Source organism: Triturus cristatus, chromosome 6 (assembly GCF_964204655.1).
Source record: "Triturus cristatus chromosome 6, aTriCri1.1, whole genome shotgun sequence".
In the NCBI taxonomy this organism is placed as follows: domain Eukaryota; kingdom Metazoa; phylum Chordata; class Amphibia; order Caudata; family Salamandridae; genus Triturus; species Triturus cristatus.
In genome coordinates this window covers 35,758,583-35,777,250 of record NC_140589.1, presented here as the reverse complement: position 1 = coordinate 35,777,250, position 18,668 = coordinate 35,758,583, and the positions used below count along the sequence as shown (strand labels likewise).

Sequence of the window (18,668 nt, the reverse complement as noted above, 5' to 3'; positions counted from 1 at the left end):
CCGCATGTTCAGGAGACACATTGCTGGTCATCTCTTACAGTGAAGAGCGGAGACCGCATGTTCAGGGGACACATGGCTGGACATCTCTTACAGTAAAGAGAGGAGACTGCCTATTCAGGGGACACTGCCTATTCAGGGGACACATGGCTGGACATCTCTTACAGTGAAGAGCAGAGACCGCATGTTAAGGGGACACATGCTGGACATATCCAACAGTGAAGAGCGGAGACCGCATGTTCAGGAGACACATGGCTGGACATTTCTGACAGGGAGGAGAGAAGACTGCATGTTCAGGAGACACATGGCCGGACATCTGACAGTGAAGAGAGAAGACTGCATGTTCAGGGTACACATGGCTGGACATCTCTTACAGTGAAGAGAGGAGACCGCATGTTCAGGAGACACATGGCTGGACATCTGACAGTGAAGAGAGAAGACTGCATGTTCAGGGTACACATGGCTGGACATCTCTTACAGTGAAGAGAGGAGACCGCATGTTCAGGGGACACATGGCTGGACATCTTTTACAGTAAAGAGAGGAGACCGCATGTTCAGGGGACACATGGTTCGACATCTCTTACAGTGAAGAGTAGAGACCGTATGTTCAAGAGATACATGGCTGGACATCGGAGAGTGAATAGAGGAGACCGCATGTTCAGGGGACACATGGCTGGACTTCTCTTACAGTAAAGAGAGGAGACCGCATGTTCAGGGGACACATGGCTGGGCATCTCTGACAGTGAAGAGAGGAGACTGCATGTTCAGGTAGACATGTGACCACACCCCTCGCAGAAACAAGGAAGATGGTGGCCTACCTGGGAACTTCAAGACACAAGAGAGAATATCCTCAGTTCAAACAACTGTTCATTGACATTTGCAAACTACGAGTGACAGCTAACATGGCAGACAAAGAGACCTCTATGCACCGCCCTGTTAACGCCAAAAGGAATCCGGATGAACTATGAAGGGTGCTGGAACAGGATGTGAGGGTGGGGCTCAGATACTAGCCTGCAATGTATGCAAAGAGTGCCAGGTGCTAAGCGTAAGCCAGCCTGAGGAGCATTACCTGCGAGGGCATTGTCTCCACCCAGCCCCTGAGGAGAGAGTGAAGCAGGTGCAGTGTGGGCTTCAGTCACAGCCCCTCCCCTGAGAGAGCACTGCCTCCACCCAGCCCCTGAGGAGAGAGTGAGACAGGTGCAGCCTGGACTCTGTTCATAGCCCCCACCTGAGAAGGCACTGCCTCCACCCATCACCTGCGAGAGTGAGACAAGTGCAGCCTGGGCTCTGTTCACAGCCCCTCACCTGAGAGGGCACTGCGTCCACCCAGCCCCTGAGGAGAGCGTGAGACAGGTGCAGCCTGGGCTCTGTTCACAGCCCCTCACCTGAGAGGGCACTGCCTCCACCCAGCCCATGAGGAGAGAGAGAGACAGGTACAGCCTGGGCTCTGTTCACAGTCCCTCACCTGAGAGTGCACCACCTCCACCCACCACCTGAGGAGAGAGTGAGACAGGTGCAGCATGGGCTTCAGACACAGCCCCTCACCTGAGAAGGCACTTCCTCCACCCACCACCTGAGGAGAGAGTGAGACAGGTGCAGCCTGGGCTCTGTTCACAGCCCCTCACCTGAGAGGGCACTGCCTCCACCCAGCCCATGAGGAGAGAGTGAGACAGGTGCAGCCTGGGCTCTGTTCATAGCCCTTCACCTGAGAAGGCACTGCCTCCACCCATCACCTGCGAGAGTGTGACAGGTGCAGCCTGGGCTCTGGTCACAGCCCCTCACCTGAGAGGAGACTGCCTCGACCCACCACCTTAGCAGAGAGAGTGAGACACCTGAGAGCGCATCAACAGAAGAGGGTAAGAGATGCACCCTGGGCACCATTCACAGCCCATCAGCTTGAGGATACGGTAAGAGAGGTACACCCCGGGGCACCATTTACAGGGCATCAGCGTTTTTTTTGTTTAATAATGTTTCATATAGCGGGGACTAGACCTGATGAGGGTATCAGAGCGCTTTACATAAGTTACATCAAAAAGCTTGAGGAGACAGTGAGAGGTACACCCCAGGCATCATTCACAGCCCATCAGCTTGAGGAGACCGTAAGAAAGGTACACCCCGGGGTACCATTCAAAGCCCATTAGCTTGAGGAAACCGTAAGAAAGATACACCCCGGGGTACCATGCACAGCCCATAAGCTTGAGGAGACCGCAAGAAAGGTACACCCCGGGGTACCATTCAAAGCCCATTAGCTTGAGGAAACCGTAAGAAAGATACACCCCGGGCATCATTCACAGCCCATCAGCTTGAGGAGACCATAAGAGAGGTACACCCCGGGCACCATTCACACCCCATCAGCTTGAGGAGACTGTAAGAAAGGTACACCCCGGGGTACCATGCACACCCAAAAAGCTTGAGGAGACGGTAAGAGAGGTACACCCCGGGGTACCATTCACAGCCCATCAGCTTGTGGAGACCGTAAGAAAGATACACCTCGGGGTACCATGCACAGCCCATCAGCTTGAGGAGACGGTAAGAGAGGTACACCCCGGGCATCATTTACAGGGCATCAGCTTTTTTTTGTTTTTTGTTTAATAAGGTTTTATATAGCGCGGACTAGACCTGATGAGGGTATCAGAGTGCTTTACATAAGTTACATCAAAAAGCTTGAGGAGACTGTGAGAGGTACACCCCAGGCATCATTCACAGCCCATCAGCTTGAGGAGACTGTAAGAAAGGTACACCCCGGGGTACCATTCAAAGCCCATTAGCTTGAGGAGACCGCAAGAAAGGTACACCCCGCGCACCATTCACAGCCCATCAGCTTGAGGAGACTGTAAGAAAGGTACACCCCGGGGTACCATGCACACCCCAAAAGCTTGAGGAGACGGTAAGAGAGGTACACCCCGGGGTACCATTCACAGCCCATCAGCTTGTGGAGACCGTAAGAAAGATACACCTCGGGGTACCATGCACAGCCCATCAGCTTGTGGAGATCGTAAGAAAGATAAACCTCGGGGTACCATGCACAGCCCATCAGCTTGAGGAGACTGCAAGAAAGGTACACCCCGGGCACCATTCACAGCCCATCAGCTTGAGGAGACTGTAAGAAAGTTACACCCCGGGGTACCATGCACACCCCAAAAGCTTGAGGAGACGGTAAGAGAGGTACACCTCGGGGTACCATGCACAGCCCATCAGCTTGAGGAGACAGTAAGAGAGGTACACACCGGGCATCATACACAGCCCATCAGCTTGAGGAGACGGTAAGAGAGGTACACCCTGGGCATCATTCACAGCCCATTGCTTGAGGAGACCGTAAGAGAGGTACTCCCCGGGGTACCAAACACAGCACATCAGCTTGAGGAGACTGTAAGAGAGGTACACCATAGGGTACCAGTCATAGCACAACAGCTTGAGGAGACGGTAAGAAAGTTACACCTCGGGGTACCATGCACAGCCATTCAGCTTGAGGAGACAGTGAGAGAGGTACACCCCGGGCATCATTCACAGCCCATCAGCTTGAGGAGACGGTAAGAGAGGTACACCCCAGGCATCATTCACAGCCCATCAGCTTGAGGAGACCATAAGAGAGGTACACCCCGGGCATCATTCACAGCCCATCAGCTTGAGAAGACCATAAGAGAGGTACACCCCGGGCACCATTCACAGCCCATCACCTTGAGGAGACTGTAAGAAAGGTACACCCCGGGGTACCATGCACACCCCAAAAGCTTGAGGAGACGGTAAGAGAGGTACACCCCGGGGTACCATTCACAGCCCATCAGCTTGTGGAGACCGTAAGAAAGATACACCTCGGGGTACCATGCACAGCCCATCAGCTTGTGGAGATCGTAAGAAAGATACACCTCGGGGTACCATGCACAGCCCATCAGCTTGAGGAGACTGCAAGAAAGGTACACCCCGGGCACCATTCACAGCCCATCAGCTTGAGGAGACTGTAAGAAAGTTACACCCCGGGGTACCATGCACACCCCAAAAGCTTGAGGAGACGGTAAGAGAGGTACACCTCGGGGTACCATGCACAGCCCATCAGCTTGAGGAGACAGTAAGAGAGGTACACACCGGGCATCATACACAGCCCATCAGCTTGAGGAGACGGTAAGAGAGGTACACCCTGGGCATCATTCACAGCCCATTGCTTGAGGCGACCGTAAGAGAGGTACTCCCTGGGGTACCAAACACAGCACATCAGCTTGAGGAGACTGTAAGAGAGGTACACCATAGGGTACCAGTCATAGCACAACAGCTTGAGGAGACGGTAAGAAAGTTACACCTCGGGGTACCATGCACAGCCATTCAGCTTGAGGAGACAGTGAGAGAGGTACACCCCGGGCATCATTCACAGCCCATCAGCTTGAGGAGACGGTAAGAGAGGTACACCCCAGGCATCATTCACAGCCCATCAGCTTGAGGAGACCGTAAGAGAGGTACACCCCGGGCATCATTCCCAGCCCATCAGCTTGAGGAGACGGTAAGAGAGGTACACCCCGGGCATCATTCACAGCCCATCAGCTTGAGGAGACGGTAAGAGAGGTACACCCCAGGCATCATTCACAGCCCATCAGCTTGAGGAGACCGTAAGAGAGGTACACCCCGGGCATCATTCCCAGCCCATCAGCTTGAGGAGACGGTAAGAGAGGTACACCCCGGGGTACCAAACACAGCACATCAGCTTGAGGAGACTGTAAGAGAGGTACACCATAGGGTACCAGTCATAGCACAACAGCTTGAGGAGACGGTAAGAAAGTTACACCTCGGGGTACCATGCACAGCCATTCAGCTTGAGGAGACAGTGAGAGAGGTACACCCCGGGCATCATTCACAGCCCATCAGCTTGAGGAGACGGTAAGAGAGGTACACCCCAGGCATCATTCACAGCCCATCAGCTTGAGGAGACCATAAGAGAGGTACACCCCGGGCATCATTCACAGCCCATCAGCTTGAGGAGACCATAAGAGAGGTACACCCCGGGCACCATTCACAGCCCATCACCTTGAGGAGACTGTAAGAAAGGTACACCCCGGGGTACCATGCACACCCCAAAAGCTTGAGGAGACGGTAAGAGAGGTACACCCCGGGGTACCATTCACAGCCCATCAGCTTGTGGAGACCGTAAGAAAGATACACCTCGGGGTACCATGCACAGCCCATCAGCTTGTGGAGATCGTAAGAAAGATACACCTCGGGGTACCATGCACAGCCCATCAGCTTGAGGAGACTGCAAGAAAGGTACACCCCGGGCACCATTCACAGCCCATCAGCTTGAGGAGACTGTAAGAAAGTTACACCCCGGGGTACCATGCACACCCCAAAAGCTTGAGGAGACGGTAAGAGAGGTACACCTCGGGGTACCATGCACAGCCCATCAGCTTGAGGAGACAGTAAGAGAGGTACACACCGGGCATCATACACAGCCCATCAGCTTGAGGAGACGGTAAGAGAGGTACACCCTGGGCATCATTCACAGCCCATTGCTTGAGGAGACCGTAAGAGAGGTACTCCCTGGGGTACCAAACACAGCACATCAGCTTGAGGAGACTGTAAGAGAGGTACACCATAGGGTACCAGTCATAGCACAACAGCTTGAGGAGACGGTAAGAAAGTTACACCTCGGGGTACCATGCACAGCCATTCAGCTTGAGGAGACAGTGAGAGAGGTACACCCCGGGCATCATTCACAGCCCATCAGCTTGAGGAGACGGTAAGAGAGGTACACCCCAGGCATCATTCACAGCCCATCAGCTTGAGGAGACCGTAAGAGAGGTACACCCCGGGCATCATTCACAGCCCATCAGCTTGAGGAGACCATAAGAGAGGTACACCCGGGCACCATTCACAGCCCATCACCTTGAGGAGACTGTAAGAAAGGTACACCCCGGGGTACCATGCACACCCCAAAAGCTTGAGGAGACGGTAAGAGAGGTACACCCCGGGGTACCATTCACAGCCCATCAGCTTGTGGAGACCGTAAAAAAGATACACCTCGGGGTACCATGCACAGCCCATCAGCTTGTGGAGACCGTAAGAGAGGTACTCCCCGGGCATCATTCACAGCCCATCAGCTTGAGGAGACGGTAAGAGAGGTACACCCCGGGCATCATTCACAGCCCATCAGCTTGAGGAGACGGTAAGAGAGGTACACCCCAGGCATCATTCACAGCCCATTGCTTGAGGAGACCGTAAGAGAGGTACACCCCGGGGTACCATTCACAGCCCATCAGCTTGTGGAGACCGTAAGAAAGATACACCTCGGGGTACCATGCACAGCCCATCAGCTTGTGGAGATCGTAAGAAAGATACACCTCGGGGTACCATGCACAGCCCATCAGCTTGAGGAGACTGCAAGAAAGGTACACCCCGGGCACCATTCACAGCCCATCAGCTTGAGGAGACTGTAAGAAAGTTACACCCCGGGGTACCATGCACACCCCAAAAGCTTGAGGAGACGGTAAGAGAGGTACACCTCGGGGTACCATGCACAGCCCATCAGCTTGAGGAGACAGTAAGAGAGGTACACACCGGGCATCATACACAGCCCATCAGCTTGAGGAGACGGTAAGAGAGGTACACCCTGGGCATCATTCACAGCCCATTGCTTGAGGAGACCGTAAGAGAGGTACTCCCTGGGGTACCAAACACAGCACATCAGCTTGAGGAGACTGTAAGAGAGGTACACCATAGGGTACCAGTCATAGCACAACAGCTTGAGGAGACGGTAAGAAAGTTACACCTCGGGGTACCATGCACAGCCATTCAGCTTGAGGAGACAGTGAGAGAGGTACACCCCGGGCATCATTCACAGCCCATCAGCTTGAGGAGACGGTAAGAGAGGTACACCCCAGGCATCATTCACAGCCCATCAGCTTGAGGAGACCGTAAGAGAGGTACACCCCGGGCATCATTCACAGCCCATCAGCTTGAGGAGACCATAAGAGAGGTACACCCCGGGCACCATTCACAGCCCATCACCTTGAGGAGACGGTAAGAGAGGTACACCCCGGGGTACCATGCACAGCCCATCAGCTTGTGGAGACCGTAAGAGAGGTACACCCCGGGCATCATTCACAGCCCATCAGCTTGAGGAGGCGGTAAGAGAGGTACACCCCGGGCATCATTCACAGCCCATCAGCTTGAGGAGAAGGTAAGAGAGGTACACCCCGGGCATCATTCACAGCCCATCAGCTTGAGGAGACGGTAAGAGAGGTACACCCCAGGGTACCAGTCACAGCACAACAGCTTGAGGAGACGGTAAGAGAGGTACACTCCGGGCTTCATTCACAGCCCATCAGCTTGAGGAGACTGTAAGAAAGGTAGACCCCGGGCATCATTCACAGCCCATCACTGAAGAGTGCACTAGCCCCAGAGAGGACTTGTGCAGAATGTGAGACAGCCACTGTCTGGGCTAGGTATACATCTGTGGGCTCAACTGAGGTGCCAATTAGACAAAAACTGCCCCCCCCCCCACCCCCCAATGCTTTGGCACCTCTTAGAACTGGGATAGCCCCAGAGAAGACTCCTAAAAGAGGGGCGACAGATTGAGAGATGGTATGGTGCTCTGTTGTGGACAGGCTTACCACCTTTCCCAGAGAAAGACACTGGTCATTTGTTCACGTTCAAAGGTGCGAACATGATAAACTTTCAATAAAATCAGCTGTTTTCATTTTTACCATGGGCTTTCAGCCTTTGATACTTTGAAAATCATTCAGGCAATTAAGGAAGTTGTAAAGCCTTCTTACATTTGCTGTTTTATGTATGCACTGATAGAGGGAAATAATACCCGATTTAGGCGATTTTCCCAATTTTTGTGACTGACTGGGACATAAAAATACTGGTCATGCCAGTCAGGTGGCAACCCAAGAAGGGGAGTCCTCACAAGTTGAACATGGTTTTACAAGGCTGTACCCGTAGGCCATGCGAGACTTGTGAGAAAATATATATTTGTTTTTAAAAAATCTGTGTGTCACGACAGAAGTGAGATAGAAACTGTAGAATAGGGGGGGAGGGGGCAGATGGGAGCAGGTAGGGTAGAAGTCAACGCAAGGGGTAGAAGTCAACGCTGGGGGGAGAGACATGGGAAGTGAGCAGTGAAGCAACGGGGAAGGCTGAGGTATGAGGAAAATATAAAGTAAAAAGCAAAAAAAACGGTGAAGGTAACACTGGAAGGGGAGGGTAGTCACATGGAACACACAGGGAGGGCAAAAGCAGCACATGAGAGCGAGCGCAAGCAAACACATGCACTCTCATGGAGTGCTAAAAGAAAAAATAGTTTCCTGAATGTAAGCAGTAGAAGGACACAAGTCATCCAATCAAGAACATGGTTAGAAGCTAGGGATTAGGGAAAGGACAAGAAGAGGAAGGAAAACCACAGAATAAGATTATAAATTAATCTGACAATGATGCCGACCAATAAGAAGCAACGTGCTCGCCCAAAGCCCACTGCAAGTGTTGGTATAGTACACAACAGGTCTTTGACAACAACCAGCTTAAGCGGTCTGAAGGCAGGGCCTAAAAAGGTCCAGCTCTTGTTTCCGTCTCACTGCCGCCTCCAGTTGGCAGAGGTGGGCCACTCCCGCCAAAAAGAAAGGCCAGTCCCCCTCCATCCTTCTGCAGGAGCTGACTTACTCCTAGTAAAAGGCTGCTGCAGGTGCCTGGAGGGCGGGCTTCAAGTCAGAGGAGGCAGTCGCTCTGATTCTTTGTGGATATCGAATAGTAAGCGACAAACAAGATATCCATTTTCAGATAAATTCCTTGGGTACTGCTTCACATTTAAGGACCCCAGTAACTATAGTAACCTCCAAGGCTGCATTAGCGCAGTGCAACAGCAATGTCGATTCAAGGTACTACAAAGAAAATAAAGCGCCATTTCGGAATGGAAAGGTCGTGATAGGACCAACATAAGAACACCTTACAGCAAGACTGCGGAAGGTCTGTAACAATGAGCCAGAAGGAGCGAGTGTTCAATACCAAGTAAATGATGAACTGCAGGAGCCCGTGACAATGAGCCAGAAGGACAGTGCATTCGATATCAAGTAAATGATGAACTGCGGGAGTCCGTGACAATGAGCAAGAAGGAGCGAGTGTTCGATACCAAGTAAATGATGAACTGCGGAAGTCCGTGACAATGAGCCAGAAGGAGCGAGTGTTCAATACCAAGTAAATGATGAACTGCAGGAGCCCGTGACAATGAGCCAGAAGGACAGAGCCTTCGATACCAAGTAAATGATGAACTGCGGGAGTCCGTGACAATGAGCAAGAAGGAGCGAGTGTTCGATACCAAGTAAATGATGAACTGCGGTAGTCCGTGACAATGAGCCAGAAGGAGCGAGTGTTCGATACCAAGTAAATGATGAACTGCGGAAGTCCATGACAATGAGCCAGAAGGAGCGAGTGTTCGATACCAAGTAAATAATGAACTGCGTGAGTCCGTGTAAATGATCCAGAAGGACAGAGCCTTCGATACCAAGTAAATGATGAACTGCGGGAGTCCGTGACAATGAGCCGGAAGGAGCGAGTGTTCGATATCAAGTAAATGATGAACTGTGGGAGCCCGTGACAACGAGCCAGAAGGACAGAGTGTTCGATATCAAGTAAATGATGAACTGCAGGAGCCCTTGACAATGAGCCAGAAAGACAGAGCATTCGATATCGAGTAAATGATGAACTGCAGGAGCCCGTGACAATGAGCCAGAAGGACAGAGCATTCGATATCGAGTAAATGATGAACTGCAGGAGCCCGTGACAATGAGCCAGAAGGACAGAGCATTCGATATCAAGTAAATGATGAACTGCAGGAGCCCGTGACAATGAACCAGCAGGACAGAGCATTCGATATCAAGTAAATGATGAACTGCAGGAGCCCGTGACAATGAGCCAGAAGGACAGAGTGTTCGATACCAAGTAAATGATGAACTGCAGGAGTCATGGACAATGAGCCAGAAGGACAGAGCGTTCGATGCCAAGTAAATGATGAACTGCAGGAGTCCGTGACAATGAGCCATAAGGACAGAGCGTTCGATACCAAGTAAATGATGAACTGCAGGAGTCTGTGACAATGAGCCAGAAGGAGAGAGCGTTTCGATACTAAGTAAATGATGAACTGCAGGAGTCCGTAAGAACTACACTATGTTTGGGCAGAATGTGAGACATTTTCTGAGGGTTACCAGCAGTACCTCATTTCAAGGATAAAATGTCAAATGTATTAGATATGCATGCAGCAGGGGGCGGAGCATGCCGACGCCGAAGATGGCCACCTAAAGGACGGGCTCCGCACTACCAACACACGATCCTGCAATAATCCGGCATTAACTAGTAACACGAACTTACCGATACGGTGCTCTACGTAGCAGAGAGGTTCAGACGCAAGTTGAGCTATTCCCGCTGCCAGGAGGTTCATGGTACACGGAGCGGCAGATGAGACCGAGCAGAGGGCTGACCGGGCAGCAAAAACCCCGGTCTCTCGTATATCCCACGCCGGCCGGAAGTGTGACCTGGCTGGATAGCTGCACCTCCGTGTGACGGCTGGGGCTCAGGAGCGGCGAGCAATACCTCCGGGGACAGCTGTGAACTGCGGAAAGGGCAGTGTCGTTGGCGACTCCCCGAACTGACGAGCGGTGTGACAGGGCGGTGCACGCGCCATGGAAGGAGCTGCGAGAGGCGTGTGCTCCGTGGTCGAGGCTCTCTCGCTGCAGCAGTGCGGAATCGTGGAGAGAGAGGTGAGCTGACGATAATTCGACGCCCTTTCTTTGTCTCATGAGCTCAGCTAAACGGCCCGAACTGCAGAACAAAGCTGCTTGAGTCTGAGGGTGGTGCGGGATGCGAGACGGACCCTGCTGTTAACAGCTCCCCCACCTCTGCTGAAGTACTTCCGCGGCTTGCTGCCTAGCGGAGCCTGGCCTGCTCTCGGACTCTCACAGGGACCAGACGGTGTCGGGCTGCGGTCGTCAGCCGCTTCCGGGTCCCCACCGAAGTTGTACGCTACTGCTGCCCCGGGGAATTTCTCTCAGTCTAGCGGTCACGAGGAGCTCTCCCGGTTCCCACTGTGTGATGCCTACAGATCCATAGTAGCTGGGTGCCGGTCTGAATATACAGAGACGTGCAGTCCTGCTTGCTGCCAAAGGCAGATGGTTCTGGGGTACACCCAGACGCATTAGAACCTGCAAAAGTAAACTGCGGCCATTGTAATGACTGGACTTGCCGGGCAGCTGCCCCTGAGTGGACTACAGCAGGCAGTGTTTGGTCGGTGCACCTAGGATCGGCCTAAGCCCACTACACACCAAATCAATACTGGACGTGCACATACCGGAAATTCCAGAGCTGGTGGGTCCTACGGGGGCTGGCAAATATGGGCAGAACGGACAAAACACAGTCAAAATTGACATTTGAGCAATGCAAACCTAGAGAGCGGGCGCCGTCTGCGGATGAAGGTGACTATGTCAGAGAACAAGAGCGGGAGTCACAAGATGGCGATCTAAAATCCATGCTAGCCTCGATGGAAAAGGGTCTACAAAACTCATTAGCAGTCTTGGGCACGAAGATGGACTCCCTCTCTTATTGTATGGACAGGATGTCTGAAAGGCTTGACAAGTATGCGGAACGCATCGATATGGCCGAACACCGTATCACAGAGGTGGAGGAGGTGCAGTCAGAAATAGACACTGGCCTCAAATGATTAGCTAAGGCGCTCCAGGTGCTGCAGGATAAAGGAGGTCGCGGAGGAGTAACCTAAGACTCACTGGCTTTCCAGAATCGATGCCAACCGGCAATATGGAACAATTTATCAAGAAATTATTGGTCTCGCTCCTTGGTAGTGCTATCTTCTCACCCATGTTTGTGGTCGAAAGAGCGCATTGATCCTTGGGCCCGCGCCTGGCACCTGGTGCCCCTCCACGACTGATAATTGCAAAGTAGCTGAACTATTGAGACAGGGATGCAGCATTGAGAGTGGCTAGGGAGAAACAGACTTTACGATATGAAGGCTCCACCCTCTCTCTATTCCCAGACTTCACTATGAAGGTCCAGGAGGCATTTCGCCAGTTTGCACTGCTCAAGAGGCAGTTAAAAGAGCAAAAAGTAGACTATGCAATGCTGTACCCAGCTCGCCTACGTGTCAACCGCCAAGGCCAATCGCACATTTTTACGGATCCCAAGATGCTACAAAAAGCTATGAAAGACTGGTCTAGGGAGCAACGACGCAGCCCGGACAGAGATTCCGAGACTGGAGCAGTTGGAGGATGCTTGGATGAGCTGGACTGAACTCTTACATGGCCGAGTCACAGATAATATTCAAATATGTGCGGGGGAGGGAGTGTGCTACAGTTCCTTATGTGATATCCCTGCCCTCAGGAAGTACCGGGGGAAGCATGGGACCTGAATGTGCCACTGTCATCCAGTTGTGATATTCCCAATCCCCATAGTTGACAACTGGAGGCCGACTGCGGTGTGAACTTGGATGATTGCTAGAAAACACTGGTACTCCGTGGGTGGGATACGTCCTCTTTTTTTGCTAATGCGTTATATTGGAATGTTGGTGTGCGGAGGGGTTCGGTAACTAAATTTAACAGGTCGACAGTAACCTGTTGGCAGCCTCTACCTACGAGTGAAACACACACTTGGGGTACTGTTATCGTTGCTGTTTGGTGGGAGGGATGGAGGATGTTAGTTCTGTACAGCAATGTATAAGTTTTGTTCATGAGGGGTTTCTGGGCATTTTTCTTCAGGTCCTGGTTGGGAGGGCCCTGAGGGGGGAGGAGGGTTCATGGGACTCAGACGCTATATTGTTCATGATGCCAGACGCAAATGGCTGAGGACGGTCAGAGTCCCAGGGTTGACACACACAGAACACTCACATGGAATGTTAGAGGACTGAATGATTATACAAAAGTTTGCAAAGTCCTCTCATATCTGACGAGGCAAGCAATAGATGTGGCACTACTGCAAGAAACACACCTCCCACTCAACTCCCCCATGTTGCGTTGTAGGGGTCTGCTCGGCAACATCCATGCTGTAGGCTTCACCACGCACGCACGAGGTGTCCTCACTTGGGTCAACCCTAAATCAGCACTCACCATTACTCCGTTGACCACTGATACCGAAGGTGGATACGTAATCTCTATATGTAGGAGGAAGGGCATGGAGTTACTCATAGTTAACATATACGGTCCAAATTTTGATAATCCGGAGTTCTTCTATACACTATCCGACAGAGCGGGTAGCTTCAGCGGGGGATTCCAACTATGGGGTGGAGATTTTAATCTGGTTCGGAACCAGAGTTTGGATAGATCAGGGGACCCTGAAAGGCAAACTACTGCAGTGGCTAGGGAGGTAGAATGAGCGATGATTAGGTTTGAATTGAGCGATGTGTGGCGCCTGAAACACCCACACAAGGGTGGCTTTACCCACTACTCCGCTTACCATAAACTACACACTCGCATTGACTATTGGCTTGCAGCTAGGCCACTTAATGACAAGGTTAGCTTGTGTCAGGTGTTACCACGTACGCTTTCAGACCATTCGTCGATCCTGCTGGCGCTGGACACCCCACGCAGGCTTATACCCCCATTTACTTGGCGATTTCCACCCTACTCGACGCGGTATTCAAAGACTAATTGGTTAGGCAATTGAGACCTTTTTTGACAAGAATGTGGGATCTGTGGATGACTACCAAGTCATCTGCGAGACTTTTAAAGTTTACATTAGGGGAGTCACTATTACAAAACACTCGGGGGTTCTCCGTTCTATACGCAAACGCCTAACGGACTTAGAGGGGAAAATTAAGATCCTAGAGCGACGCCTACTGACCAACACGGCGATTCAGTTAGGAAGGAACTCGCTGACCTGTTGGAAGCATACCATGTGGCAGCGGATGACAAAATTAAACATATGGGCAAATACGCTACAGCTAGGGCATATGGCGAGAGTGAACGACCAGGGTCAGTGTTAGCGCAGCTACTTAAGAAAAGCAGGGAAGTGGTGCAGACGGCGGAAGTCAGGTCTGCAGAGGGCGAGACTAACTGAAGTAGCAGAGGTGGCAGATAGATTCTGTCAATATTACGCCGAACTGTATGGCTCTCGGAGAGCTGCCACAGACAAAGAGATTATAGAATACTTAGCACACATACAACTTCCGTGGCTTACTAACACACATAGGGAGTTCCTCATGAGACCCATAGAAAGACGAAATTCTCCTAGCCCTTTCTAGCATGCGTGCGGGAAGTGCTGCAGGGTCCGACGGACTTACAGTTTCATTCTATAGGGCCTTCATAAATCAACTGCTTCCACAGCTGTCTGCACTATTTGATGACATGTGTGTAACAGGAACTATGCCACCTTCCATGTCAGAAGCAGTGATTGTCGCCCTCTTCAAGCCAGGTAAGCCCTCGGAGGAATGCACCTCTTACCGTCTGCTGTCATTGCTTAACGTGGACACGAAGATGTTCGCAAAAATCCTTGCAAACCGACTAGTCCCTCTAGTCCCTATACTGGTTGCGCCGGAACAAGCGGGATTTGTCCCCAGTAGAAATTTGACTTGTAATTTACGTACAATATTCGGAGCACTACAACATATCAAGACAGAGACGCTGGCTGTAGCAGTCTTCCTGGACATAGAGAAGGCATTCGATTCAGTAGAATGGCCGTTCATGACTCAAGTGCTGACTAAGATGGGTGGGGGCCCGGTCTTTCTTCAACTACTGGGCACACTCTATAACAGACCTTTGGCCAGAATAAAAATAGGTAACATAGAGACAGACCCCATATGCACTTCCAGGGGTACACGGCAAGGCTGTCCATTATCCCCATTGCTTTATGCTCTAGTGGCAGAGCCTCTTGCTTGTGCGCTTAGGGAATATCACCAGAATCGGGGTATAGGATTCCCATGCTATAGAATTATTGTATCCACATATGCTGATGACACACTTCTATATGTCAGACACCCGGAGTCCAACTTTTCGGCAGTTTTCCGCGAGGTGGTACGATTTGGCGTCCTATCAGGTCTACAAGTCAAGTGGTCGAAATCCATTATTTTTCCACTTACGCCGAGCACGCCTCAAGTTGAACCTGACTACCCTCTACAATGGACCACAGATGCGGTGAGATATCTGGGTATAAAAATACACACAGATTCTGATAGTGTTCATGGAAAACTACGGGGTGACCTTTAGCAAGTTAGAAGAAGACGTTGAGAAGTGGATCAGACTCCCGCTGTCCCTACTCGGTAGAATATCCATAAAGAAAATGGTGGTGTTACCGCGGCTTCTTTTTTTATTTTCTAATGTTCCTATGGTCCTGCCGCGTGCCTTCTTCCACCGTCTAACCACATTGATGGTTAGGTTAGCATGGGCTGGTAAACAGCTGCGCGTTAAGTGGCAGATATTAGTTCTGCCTTACCATATGGGTGGACTGGGTGCTCCAGAGTTTGATCTATATTACAGGGCCGCGCAGGCTGTGCATGCACACTATTGGATACATGGCTCGTCAGACATCCCACACCTACCTATAGAATCGGAGGTAGCTACCCCGCTTCCTCTCCCTGCGTTGCTGTTCCAGACAGTAGATCGGATGACGGGCATTTTGGATTCTATTACTGCTACAACCCATGCTTGGCACTACCTACTGCAAAAACAAGCGGGCGCGATCCTGTACTCACCATTAGCCCCGCTCGATTGGTGGACATAGGTGCCACCGTGCAGAAAAAGGGGGTCACACAGGCACTTAATACACTTGGCATACGGACAGTGGGTGAACTGTTTGAAGGTGGGGTATCCAAAGCCTGAGATGATTTTAACTCCAATGACCCAGTGCCCACCACCCTGACGCAATTCCAATTCCATAGAACAGGACACGCGATGAGAGTTATACTAGGGGATGAATACCTCGAACCCCCTGAGCTATTAGCTTTTAACGCACATCATACGGGCGAAATCCCCAAAGCGTATCATAACTACCATTTAGAATTCTCCCATGTCATATAGAGCGAATCATTATACCACAGCTCGTTTGGCGTGGCAAAGGGACTTGAATATAGAAATAGCTGATACTATGTGGTCCTACTGCTGCACCAGTACCAAACGTATCTCACTCAACGGGAGGCACAGACGGATACACTTTAAATACCTTAATAGGGTATATTACACCCCGGAACGATTGCACGGATACGGATTACGGGATGAAACCACATGTGACAGCTGCAGCGCACCGTTAGCAGATTTCCTTCATTTGGCATGGGCCTGCCCAGGTGTCTCTTCCTTCTGGGTCTCAGTCTTCAAGGAACTAGGCCAAATAGCTAAGCGAACCCTAGAGCCTGACCCAACGCTGGCACTACTGGGATATTCCAAATCAATACCCAAAGGGGTCAAACGGTTGGTTGATATGGGACTGTTGTTTGCCAAACGTAGGGTGGCGATCAACTGGTCTCGAGGACCACTCCCCACGATTACACAGTGGAAGAGTGACATGACATATTGCAGCACACAGACGGAGCTCTTTAGCGAACGTCTCCCCCCATGCAATAGGCTGAAAAACTTTTGGAAATTATATAACACCTACCAATACACCACAGCAAGCGATGCCAGCGAAACACCCGCGCCAGCACACGATTAGTACTTTCAGAGACCTACACTGATTTTTATTGGCGCTGTTGCTGCGATTTCTCTAACCTCTTGCTAGATACAGTTATTATGTTGGACTTGCGGACGACTATATATGGGTGGCAGAGTGCTACTGGGTAATGTCCAATGCTTAACCGTGTCTACTGGATAAACTGAACTGTCTACAATTGATGCCAATTGTCTTATATGTTGCATAAGAGTGTAATGTGCTATGTACCCTGGATATGCTGAGTCTCACAGTTGTATGGTTTAAAGAAAAAAAGTCAATAAAATAAAACAAATACAAAGATATGCATGCAGTAAAGTTAGCGAATGGGGAAAGCATGACCCACCTCCCCCCCCAAAAAAGCACCCCATGTTCTGCAAGTGTCTGTGAAGCACCGAAATGACATACATGGTCTCACACTCCGGGTAAGTGAACCACAAAATGTCTAGCACACAAACAAACCACTGTCTTCTGTAAACACTGGTAACTGTCCAATCCAGGCCCTCGGTTATACCCAGACACCGGTAACTCAACCTGAGCCTTTAGTCACACTTAAACACAAACAGCTGCCCCCCCCCCCCCCCATTCCGGCCTTCAATCAGGTATACACACTGATGACTGACCAACAGCTCTCAGTCATATGTAAACAAAGACAGTAGTCCCTCCTTCCAGCAACACAATCAAATGTAGACAGTAGTAACTGACCACCAGTCCCATGACATGCCATATGTAAGACACAACAGTGGCATTCCTCCCGGCCCTCAGTAATTTGTAGATAATAGTAACTGACCATCAGCCCCAGTCATGTCATATGTAGACACCAACAGCTGGCCCCATCTGCCGGCCCTCAGTCATATGTAAATACCAACAGTGGCCCTTCCTCCCAGCCCTCAGTCACATGTAGCCACTAGTAACTGACCACCATTTCCATGTCATATGAAGACACAACAGTGGCCTTCCTCCCGGTCTGCAGTCATTTGTAGATATTAGTAACTAACCACCAGCCCCAGTCATTTCATAGGTAGACACTGACAGCTGGCCCAGTCTTGTATAGATACTAGTAACTGACCACCAGCCCCAGAAATGTCATATGGGGCCCTCAGTCATATGTAGCCATGGACAGCTGACCCTCCGTCACACATTGGGCCACCAGCACTTATTATGAACACAACCAAGCAATTACCAACAGTTCATACCCCCAACCCCTCATCAGTTTGCAGACATGGAAAGCTGAACACAACTCTCACTCAATTTGCAACATTGTTAAATTGCCCCCTCACTGCCCCCAGGCACTATGCAGATACCACCTCTGCACACTTCTAGATTGGGTGGGTACAAACTCTACCTAAATACATAAGCAGATGTCCCCAGGCCCACCTGTCTCCATGTAGTTCTTCCGTCTGAAGTACTGGATCAGTAGGAAGCCTGGCACCATGATGGTCATGTATCCGGCGATGTTGACGAAGAAGCGGAAGAGCCAGACATCACCCCAAAGGTCCAGCGCCACAGGAGGTGGGTTCTCATCCGCGGAGGTGACAGCGAGCAGCACCATGACCACAACGAGGCGGAGACTGTGGGAACAAGGAGGAGACATGGGAAGTCACAAGATGGCACCCAGCGATGATGGTCATTCCACAAGACACTGAAGCAAGATTAGCCAATCAGAAGTCAGCTCCTGTACCAGTACTACTTCATTTACTCGCTGACTTCCGCAAACTAATGGAACGTCACCAAAGCAAGCAAGTCGCTGAATACAGGCTCAGGCAGCAGTCTTTCTAAAGTTATCGTGATAATGGTGTCTGCACACCTACAGCTTCTTAATACTGCAAAAATAGAGTGACTGAATAAAAAACAGTATTCAGGACATGCAGGTGGCCACAGAAAGACAATTATTGCAGAGAGTGCTCGAAAACAGAGTAAATAGGTAGGAATAATGCTGGAAACTAAAGTCAAAGGATAAAGAATACAGAGCAGCGATGTACACCTCTCAGACGGTGCTCGAATGCAACATCTGGGTGTCAGAGAGTCAACTACAGCTGCTTGGGAGCATTTATTTGAAA

The 18,668-nt window shown here is 50.9% G+C and overlaps 1 protein-coding gene across 1 annotated transcript in view; it reads right to left on the bottom strand.

The window, feature by feature from the left end:
* The window catches only part of SLC35B2 (solute carrier family 35 member B2), a 175,817-nt gene that overhangs the window by 71,973 nt on the left and 85,176 nt on the right, over positions 1-18,668 (bottom strand). Inside the window, exon 2 of the mRNA XM_085610190.1 lies at positions 17,986-18,179. Coding sequence (XP_085466316.1) covers positions 17,986-18,179 — 194 coding nt within the window. The remainder of the gene's footprint in view (positions 1-17,985; positions 18,180-18,668) is intronic.